Source organism: Purpureocillium lilacinum (genome assembly GCF_023168085.1).
Source record: "Purpureocillium lilacinum CBS 284.36 DNA, scaffold_3, whole genome shotgun sequence".
NCBI classification, from domain to species: Eukaryota; Fungi; Ascomycota; class Sordariomycetes; order Hypocreales; family Ophiocordycipitaceae; genus Purpureocillium; species Purpureocillium lilacinum.
Window position 1 is genome coordinate 1,427,049 of NW_027072113.1, and position 10,566 is coordinate 1,437,614.

At 53.1% G+C, this 10,566-nt stretch overlaps 3 protein-coding genes across 3 annotated transcripts; all 3 read right to left on the reverse strand.

Moving 5' to 3' along the window:
* Nucleotides 1–1,491: 1,491 nt before the first annotated feature.
* PLICBS_004122 (uncharacterized protein) lies at nucleotides 1,492–2,631 on the reverse strand (the record flags this gene model as incomplete). The annotated part of the gene is made up of 1 exon (XM_065600425.1): nucleotides 1,492–2,631. The coding sequence occupies one exon, from the start codon at nucleotides 2,629–2,631 to the stop codon at nucleotides 1,492–1,494; it is 1,140 nt and encodes a 379-aa protein (XP_065456497.1).
* Nucleotides 2,632–5,528: 2,897 nt separating this feature from the next.
* PLICBS_004123 (uncharacterized protein) lies at nucleotides 5,529–6,311 on the reverse strand (the record flags this gene model as incomplete). The annotated part of the gene is made up of 1 exon (XM_065600426.1): nucleotides 5,529–6,311. One exon carries the CDS (start codon nucleotides 6,309–6,311, stop codon nucleotides 5,529–5,531), a length of 783 nt encoding a protein of 260 aa, XP_065456498.1.
* Nucleotides 6,312–7,298: 987 nt separating this feature from the next.
* On the reverse strand, nucleotides 7,299–9,754 carry PLICBS_004124 (6-phosphofructokinase, alpha subunit; the record flags this gene model as incomplete). The annotated part of the gene is made up of 3 exons (XM_065600427.1): nucleotides 7,299–8,453; nucleotides 8,504–8,974; nucleotides 9,044–9,754. The coding sequence occupies 3 exons, from the start codon at nucleotides 9,752–9,754 to the stop codon at nucleotides 7,299–7,301; spliced, it is 2,337 nt and encodes a 778-aa protein (XP_065456499.1).
* Between the last annotated feature and the right edge of the window lie 812 nt (nucleotides 9,755–10,566).

Here is a 10,566-nt window from a genome sequence, read left to right on the forward strand (position 1 = left end):
ATATATGGAGATCGAGACAGGGAGAACGCCATTGACGGTTGCACAAAGAGCCACCCATTCTTACACCTTGCTTCATCTCAATACTTGTTTTACGGCAGGGCCATATACTACCCGAGAGCTACTTCAGACTTTCGCCAATATGCACATTTCAAAGGCCATGTTTGCGACCCTACTTGGCCTGGCCCTGGGCAACACGGTGCCAACCAGCCTCGAAACGAACCCAGTTAAAAGTGACAACGCCAGGGTGTACTCATGCAATGACTGTCTCAAACAGGGGTTCGAATGCTGCCCTGGTGGATGTTGCCACACCGAACCTCCAGGGTGTAGACACAAACAGGAGCGGTGCGATTACGGACTTCAAACGGGATATGGCCACTGCTGTCTAGGGCTGGTGTGCGTGTTTAACGGAGTTGGCCGGCCTGGGTATTGCGGATGAGCGGCACCGCGATACGCATTTAGCCTGCTGAGGCCGATGTATGAGATTCTCTTCGAGAGTATAACAAGTCGGCCGTCCGCAGACCAGTGCCGCCAATACAAACCAGAAGCCAACATATAGCTTGGCTGGGTCTCAGGAACAGGGGGCTGGTGATGCGATGTCAGAAGCCCGCTATCACTTGTTGCAAAGAAGGAGCTTCAGGAGTCACAGACCACAGCTGCCAGTGGTTTCAGAGGTACACAAGCACAGGTATAAACAAGAAGCTTCAGCCACAGAGAAATCGCCATTCCTTTCAACACAGATCCGAATAGGATTGTATGACGATGAGAGCTCCCGATGGGCCCACTGACCCGTGATCGTGCACCTACAGCACACTCTTCAAGGTAAGTTTCATCAATTACCCCACTGCTAGCCGTGGTCCCCATGCTGGACAGTAATAGTACATGTCCAGCTCCCGGTTTCGGGTTTGTCTCCACGCCCCCTCAGCTCTCCGCGCGAATCCCAAGGTCGTTCAGCACCTCCTCCACAAGCTGCACCCTGTAATTCATGGTTGTATGGTAGGATAAAGCGACTTGTAGATCAGAGCTCAGAGCTCGAGCGATATTACGCCTTGAGTTGCCTGCGCCAATATACCCACCCTATTTAATGGTGGGTGCTCCGCAGGTTGTCATTCCCTACGATGAGTTAATTGACTCTGGATGTGTTCGCTATTTCGACGTGGCCGCCGATTGCGAGAGAGCCTTCAATCCTGCGAAGCCTACTTTGACAAGTCAGCGGCTGTCAATGGAGCCATCCATGCTAGAGAAAGGTCAATGGCCCAAGAACTGGATTCGACGGGATGCAGTCACGTTGGGTGGACTCTATTTCAAAAATCGCGGAATTGGCGAGGAGTAGTGTAGGATGGGACCTTAAACCGACCTTAGCTTGGTATACTTTCAAGTTGAATTGAATCCATTCATGTCAATCAAGCGGAGGCCGAGCGATGTATCAGTCATACAGCCGAGACCCCCCTCCCCCGGCCCAAATTGACTTGATTGAATGGAGAGATGACCTGGCTAATCTTTGCAAAACTTTGCGTTCCACTCGTCGTTAATATCAGAATAGTCCTCCGGGCCATAGGGGTCCACAATCTCTTTGAACCAGCCACTCTTCCGATGAACTCTCAGGCCCATATCAGCCATTATCATGTCCAAATAGGGTACTGCCTCAAAGACAAAGTCAGGGTATCTGCTTCCGGGATCATCGGGGTACCGCCATTTGCCAAATCGGTTGTGCAAAATGGTCTGGTAGTGCACTTGGTTGAGTGTCAGGGTGCTGCAGCCATTCGCAACGAGGTGGCCGTCAACACCCTCCGGAGCCAGGACTGCAGAGCTGGGGTCTCGCGCAAGCTTCCCATCAAAATAGGCACTATTCCATAGACCCTGCGCGTGAGCGCAGATCACGTTGCCAAAGTTCATGATGGCACCTGCAAATGCAAGGTCCTTGGTGCGCAGGAAATCGGCCGTGCCGGGAACCATGAAGCCGTATAGCATGAATGGCGTTTGAGATGGAGGTGACGCATTAGTCCCACCTTTGGGAATTCCGAAGGCCTTCGTATCTGTTAGCGGCACGTAGTTTGGATTGAACTTTGGAGGCACCGTGAGCCCGGGGAACAGCCGCTGGATCTCAGCATCCGCTTTGGCGACGAGATCCGCCTGTGCCGCTAGGCTCTCGTCCGGAGGCAGAGCAGCATCTTCAGATAACCGAGGATATGGCAGACCTATCCGCTTCTCGATTCCCTCTGGCAGGAACCTCAAGGGTGGCGAGTGCTTCCAGCCTGTGACGCAGAGCATTGCGTTCGACTCGAGTACCGTCGCCTCAGAGTCATCCAGATGAACCTTGCCCTCGCTGAGGTGGGAGATGTCCGCCAGATGGATTCTTACAGTGCCGTTGCGGATGGGCTCGAAAAAGTCGGTCTCATAGTTGAGGATACTGAAGGTGCAGCCCGTGGTCATTGCGTCGCAAGTAGGCTTGAGCTTTCCAATCTCAGGATCTTTGTCGAATCCCATTAGCCCGATCACATCGCTGCCGATGGCGTTCCAGAACCTGTCCGTGATAGCTCGCCCGATCGCAGTTCGGTGCCAGAATGACTTGATGACCGCGTAACCGCTATCCTCTCCCCAGATGCACGGTCCGAACCAGTGCAGCACGCGCATATCAACGAATGAGGTAAGCAAAGGTAAAATAAACGTTTACGGAATAGACTCACTGACGAGCTTCTCCAACCGCCTCTTGAGGGGAGTTACATACGGAGGGGACATCCAGCAAGGCCCGTGTCCAGTGGCTATTCTGCAAGTTAGCTAGTCTCGGGATCAGTTCACCATACGCAGAGGCGGACCTCGAATGATCCAGTCTACTTTGATCCCCTTGGTGCCGTATGCATACGCTGCATCCCATGCAGACTTGGTGCCGCCAAATATGGTCACCTTTCCGCCCAGCGACGGATCAACTGTATCGCCGTATTTCGCGAAATGTTTGGCGTGGAATATGGGGCGATTATATTCCTCCCGACCCTTGATATTCGGCATGAATGGATCCGATACCATGCCTGAAGCGACTATAAGCCGCCTGGTGTACAAGTCTGACTGACTTGAACTATCCTCCTTGCCATCAATGACCGGAGAGACCCTGATCACCCAGCCGCCGTTGGGTTTATGCTCAGCAGAGACCGCTTTGGTGTTCACCCTGATGCTGTCGAAGATGCCGAAATGCTTTGCATACGCCTCCTGATAGGAATTAAGTACCTGTCCAGGGATATGTTCCCCTGGCTTCACACTAAAAAGATTTGGGTCCATGGGAAAGTCGGGGTATCGTATGTGCCCAGCAAGTTATTACTTTTCAGGCCTGGATAAATGCGTTCGGTGGCCCACACTCCCCCCAGACTGGAGGCCGACTCCAACACGGCGATGGACTGGTCCGGATGCTGGCAATGATACTGTTTGGCAGCTCCAAGGCCATAGAAGCCTGACACGGCCTGACAAATTACGACCGGCCTGACAAGTTACGACCGGCCTGACAAGTTATGACCGGTCTGACAAATTTCTGAATGGCAATAGAGCCTTGAATGCTCCTAGATCTCACAACATCTACGATAAGAGATTTATCGCGGCCGAGAGTTCGCCCTGTTATCCGCTGAGTATCACATATGTGAAGGGGGCGTTCGCAGATGGACAACTGTCAGCCCAATCGAAGGGGTACAAGCAAACCGGGTAAGGCGATTGTCGGAACGTTCGTGACAATGGCAACAAGAGTATCTGACGCAGTGGTGCACATCGCGATTGCTCAAGAATGGCGCAAAGAGCAGTCGAACTGTGGACTGATCTGCCCGCGACAAATCCACTGGGGAGTGGCATATCACGCTTTTGGACGTTCGAGGATCTGTATCGCGTCCTTCACGTGAACCGCCAACAACACTCAATGAGATATCAGTCGACGGACTGGAAACAATCCGAAGACGAGTAAAACTGGAGAGCTGTATTAGTTGCGTCAGCTGCGAGAGGTCTGAGACTCGGCGGTTACCATGCAAGCGCGCCCACCGCAGTCATGGAAATATCATGAAACAGCCTGCCCACGTTGTGAACGCCTCGACAATAGACTATTCCAGCTACGTATACAATATTTCCACAACCTCGATGCCATGTAATGACGGGTATTTGGATGTTAAGCTAGTGATGTGCATGAGCGCTTCAAGATGACCAGGAATGCGGCGCGGGACGCAAATCGGCACGGAGTGCTTTCAGCCACAAATCTTGTCATCGTGCGGTTCATCTCACACTGGACGCAGTAAAGCCAAGGCAGGCAAGTCGACCGTGCTCAGAAAGCATAACTTTAACAGCCGCCCGACCAATGAGCATGGAGAAGGTCAAGACTCTGAAGGGAGACTTGGCTCCTCCACATGGTAATTGGCTGATCAACTTGTCCCGCATCGCCGGGGCACTTCCCCGGAGTTCTCTCCGAGATTCCAAGCTAATGAGAACTCGACAGTGTCAGCTAATGTGGCTGATAATGCCGCCTCCCACCGTTGCTCGAACGCCGTACGGGGTGATGCCGTCGCTTGCCCACAGTGTTCTGTCAGGATAAAACTGACGAAGAACCAGCTCTTGACTTTCTTTGCACCACCCAGGTGAAACGTGTGCCGTTTCTGAGCCCCAGCACTAGCTCACGTTCTCCTCCTGGACCGGGCTCTTGTGCTCTACAAACCCGGCGCTATATTTCAACAAACGATAGTCCCTCGCAGGACGACTCGGCAGCTTGAGTTCAAAAGCAAATTATTCATGCCACCGGCGATGTATCTGGAGTATTCAAACAACGCAGAAGTTTAACAGATCGATTTACGTGGTGGCTAGTCAACATGGCGGGACCGGTTCCAGGGATCGGGGCTCCGAGCTCGGAGTCATCGAATATACACAGGCGGCCCTGGGAGTTACGGACATCGGATTCTCCTCTAATCGATCTTGAATCACGATCCTCGCAGAATCAGACTACATCAGACGAGAATAAAGGTCATAAATATATTGAGGCACGATATAGGACTCGGCTGAACGATCGGTTCAGACGGTTACTGGCAATCCTAGAGCGACTGGAGAGCAGATCTGCGTATTCTGTCGAGATAAATACTCGACATCGCGCATTCACCAAGGGCATGATACTGACCTTGGCCTCTGACCACATTCTCGAACTGGAGGCACATAATCTGACACTACAACGCCAGATCCACCAACTCGGCCAAGAGATGATCGTCAACGACCGGAAAATTAATTCTCTTGGGCAATGAAGATGTTATGAATATTTGGATTGCCATTGTTCATGACCTATCTCCGGCTCCATTGACACACTAATGTGTTGGCCGTTGTGTATTTGAGTTGGGAATATGCGGACAAGCTCCGGCAGTTGTGTGATATACTACTTCGGGCGCAAAATGTAACTACCTATCAATACAGTGACTTCACATTCCAATTTTTGTGTTCTTAAACTGCATAGAATCGATGACGTTACAGTTATTCACAAGAGAAAATTCACGGAAAGTCCAAGACAGTCGGTAGGCTAGATACTCTCAGCAAACTGTCTGATACTTCACCGCATCGCCAATCTCATGCTGCTCAGCTGCCATCCTCAGCTCTGTCCTGTGGTTCACAACCTCATGCGGCGGCACCTTAACCGCGACGAAATAATTCTGCCCTGTCTCCGCTACGGCATGCACCGCCACATCTTCGTCAAACGGCCACTCGCCGAAAAACTCGACGTCGTCGCGGGAGTCATACTCGACAAAGTTCTCCCGATCACCGCTGAGACACTGGTGCGCAGCGGTCCACGCACTGGCGCGGTGCACGTACGCACCTTCTATTTCGACAGTCTGAGCGGAACCGCTCCGGTCGGAGTTGTAGTCAATGGTGGTTTGTACGACGTAGTGCAGAAACTGCGCACCGTCGGGCAGGCGGAGCGTGCCCTCATCCTCGGCCTCATAGCCCATGTGAGAGCCGCTTTTAAGACGAAGAGACTCATTGTTAGGGGTCGTGTCGATGCTGACAAGGAACTCCTCGCCGGACACAGCACGAGCATAGGCGATGACACCTTCACCGTGCGGCCACTGTTCGAGCTCAACTGACGGTCGTATATCGAACTGGGCAAAATCATCGTCATGGAAGCCAAGTCTGCGCAGAGCGATGATGCTGTATGCTTTTGCAGCACGAAGTGTGCCACGAGTGCCAAGGACGAAGTGAGAGCGTGTCCCGCCGGAAGTATCTCTTTTCAGGTCCACAACGGTCAGCAGAATGTGAAAGAGATCCTCAGGAATGTCGCTGTTTATGTCCATCGGGAGCATGTTTGAGTCGGGCATTGTGTAGAAAGCGTGTAATAATGTTGCAATAGACCTCAACAATATGATATGTCCAAGACGCTGTGGTTTGGAAGAAGTCAGACTGCGTTGACTACCTCCAGTGGGCATGCACAGCGGGATGTAAGGGCTGGGATATGTGGAAGTGGGCAGCCTGGAAGCCTGCGTCAACTCCACCTGTCACTAACGGGTTCGCTAGGAACCCATCTCACGCCACCCGAACTGGCAACGTCGCGCAGAGCCCGGCTACGAAATCAACGTTCACAGCTGGTTCCTACGCTCTCGGCCGCATGGCTTGCGGCCAGTGCCACCAAACATTCCATAGGCAGAGACCAGGGAGGACGGCATGAAAAGTTTAACGCCGCTCCGATGACAGCTGTTCACAACTGAGCTTAGCAGTGCCGCAGCACTTCGGTCACCCCACGGACCACTTACGTTGGCACCTGATCCATGTTCCCATTCATCCTCTCCTCACGCTTGTACATGCTGTGACATGCTCAGAGCTGCCTTGGGTCGATAGATGTCCATCCTGCACACTCGCCCTATGAACGTGTCATTACAAACGCCTTACACAATCCAGACGCTTGCAACTACTACTGTTACTCAACTATGTGCACGTAATTTTGTACTCCAGAGATCGCAGCGAAGTTAGTCGCCCGGGGCGCGACCGAACGGTAAGGCTCGCTTGAGATTTTCCTCGAGATGTCGCAAGCAGGGGAGCCAATCGTGGAGAAACGAAGGCGATCGTTGCAGAAATCTTCGGAAGTAGCCGGCCTGGTTGTTATGCACGACGGCTTACACATTCGAGAAGAGAAAAACCAAAGAAATGGAAATCGAAGTAGAATAGCAACAGGCACGTGAAGTGGACCTTGTCTAGTGGTTACAAGGTGGTCCGCACGGGCAACCATATCTCGATTGGTGAACTTTGCTGCAAAACTGATGCTGCGCCTGGAATGACTGGCCGTGTTCATTCCACTTAGTGCTGCAGGATCACTTAGGTGTGGTGGGAGACCCCGCCAATTCCCCAGGGTGCATGAGCACTCTCGGCCGACCACCAAGGATATTTCCAGTCTCGTACGATCCCAGCCAGTGTGCGGCGTTGGGCCTCCTGTTTTGCCAGTCGGTATTCTGCTCCTCTAGTCTTTTGATCGGCGTGAAGACAACTTCGGATCCCTGAATGCCAATGACGGCTGCGCTACTGGGATCCTTCTTGGCGCGATTGTGCGCACCGCGGCCAAAACTCTCGAGGTGCTCGATGCACTTGATAGCCAGCCGAACGGCATGGCAGCGGTCCATCGCCGACGGCACACCGCCCTGCTGGACATGGCCGGGAATGCTCACCCTGCTTTCAAAGTGGCCGTGCGCTTCTTCTTGTATGATATTTGCAATGAGCTTGGCGTCGTAGACGTTGCTGGCTTTCTCGTTGACGATGATCAACCGACCGGCGCCGGACTGTCCCCTGTCTCCGTCAAATGCTTGCTCGAGATGTTTCACGTCAGCATTTAGCATCGCGAGGCTGATACCCTTTTCAGGGATGTAAACGGCCGATGCACCAACACAGAGCCCACAGAGCGTTGCGATATATCCTGAACGGTCGCCTTGGGTTTCCACGACAAAAACTCGTCTACGGGTGGCCGAGGCGGACTGCTTGATTTTATCGCAGTAGTTGATCAGCTCGTTGAGGCAGGTGTCCGATCCTAGCGTGTACTCCGTTCCAGGGATGTTGTTGGAGATGGTGGCAGGAAGAAGACAGATTGGTATGCAGAGTGAGGGATACTCTTCTCTAGCCTTGCGTAGCTGCGCGACGGAGGTGAATGCCTCGAAGCCCCCCACGATAAACAAGGCGTCAAACTCGTACTGCTCAATCAGATTGGCAACCAATTCCATTCCGGACTCAGAAGGCAGCTCGCAATTGGTCCCTATCTCCGAGCCGCCCTTGCTGGCCCAACTGTCGACCTTAAGCCAATCAAACGGGCGCACAGAACCAACTGGCTGGTCATCATGGTGGCGGGCAAAACCAGCGAATCCGTTATGGATAGCAACGGGCTCATGGCCGTGGCCCATGCAGTAGGCAACAGCGGCGCGCACAGCGGCGTTCATACCGCCTGCAGGTGCACCAACGTTGATGAAACCAATCTTCATTCTCTACTCGTGGTCAAAAAGTATCCCACAATGATAATGCAACGCGCACTCACGCTTTTTGGGGGCAATTTCACGTCGTCCATGAGGACATTAGTTGTCGTGAGATATGACTGGTACTTGCCAGCAAACTCCGCATCGCGCAGTGACATGGCCTTTTCGAAGTCTTCGGCCACAATAGCCGCGGCAAGCTCCTTCACGTCCTGTGTGGCCTTCATAAGTGGCCTGCGCACGATCTTGTTCTCTTGGATAGCGATGAAGCATGTCCCCATTTCGGGTGTCGCCTCGAGGACGGCCTTGATGGCCTCGATGCCTTGGAGCGTACCAAGCATACGATCGAATGCGACGGCAGTCCCGCCACGCTGAACATGTCCAGGTGTCGTAATGCGGGTATCAAGACCTAAGCCTCCCTTGTTCTTATCTGCCAGCAGGTTCTTGATCTGCTCTGGGGTGATCTTGGCGCCGTCCTTGTCGCGGGCTCCCTCTGCGACAATGACGATAGTCTTCCGCTTGCCAATTTCGCGATGCTGCCCACGATTGTCAATGTGGCTTTGTACGGAGCCGCGAGAAAGATGCCCGAAGCGAGTTCAACTCACCTTCTTGACAACGTCACGCATGTCCTCACGCCAGTCATGTTCCTGGGGCCTTTCAGGAATGAGGACGAAATCGGCACCTGTAGCAACACCGGCCGAGAGCGCCAACCAACCACAATGCCTGCCCATAACCTCTATAACAAAGGCACGCGAGTGAGAAGAAGCGGTGGCCTCGATAAAGTCCACCAGCTCGCAGATTCGTGAGAGAGCAGAATAACAGCCTACTGTGGCATCCGTGCCGGGTAAGTCGTTGTCGATGGAGCCCACGATGCCGACAACCTTGAGGCTTCCATATGAGGCCACCTGACTTTTGGACAGCTCGCGGTTGACGATGAGCTCGTCAAGAAGCGTGGGCCACTCGGACCGGAATTTGTCTGCACCGGCGAGTGAACCGTCTCCACCGCATACGATGATCGTGTCAATTCCGTTGAGAACCATGTTCTTGGCCGCAGTTATGCGCCCTGGCCGTTCGTAGAATGCCATGCATCGCGCCGTGCCGATAAGTGTTCCACCCTCAGACAGCCAACCACGAACGTCTTGCCACCCCATCTTCTTGATGTAGGCCCCTCCGCGAATGAGACCTTCATAGCCTTCATAGATGACGAAAGGCTCACAGCCCATGTAGATGGCCATGCGGACGACGGCGCGAACCACAGCGTTCATGCCAGGGGAGTCGTCTCCTGAGGTCATCACGCCTATCCTTTTGGGGGCCATGGTGGCTACTGGATCCCAGGGCTTCTCTGGGGTCGCTTGATCTTTCAATCGTGTTCGACTGAAGTCAATGCGAAATGGTGCAACTCGGGATGGTGATGGAATAACATGGTGCGCCGAAGGTATCCAGCAAGATCATGGTTTCATTTGTCCTGGTCTCGTGGCGATTTGGGAGCAATTCCGGGGAGAACAGCAGCTGACGACAAATCTGGGGCGAGGCCTCGGTAGACAGTCAATATGGAAACCCCCCCAAGTGCTTGTACGATTTGCTGCTGTGCGGCAAAACTTGAGGACCAGTCTGCAGCCTCAATACAGTATAGATGTTGGCCCCGCAACGCCTAAATCGATGATCCAACCGCAGTAGAACTACGCTTTAGTGGCTTTGATTCGTGGCTTGGGTCAGCCCACGACTTTTACAATCTGAGCCCAGGGCGTCGACGGGGGCTTGGCTCCAGCCCCTTTCCCATTGGGAGTTTGGCAAGGCCGGAGTGGCAACAAAATTACATGCATCTGCTGCCGCACCAGGAAGTCTTAAACACTCCTGTCGTGATTTGGGATAGGCTCGTTGTTTTGACCAATGAAGTCTCTTCGCATTATATACCCTAATGACGAACGATTCTCTACTTGAAAGTGGGCAAAACTACCAAAAAATGCTCCATCCATCGGTGCTGAATAACCCGACACGCAGCTCTGTCTCTTTTGCCCAAGCAAAGTTGGCTTGCGACAGCGAGGGTTATTGACTGGTTTATGTGGGTAGTAAATACGCCGAGAGACTTCTGGATTAGTGTGTGTCGGACGTGATAACGTTCAGTAGA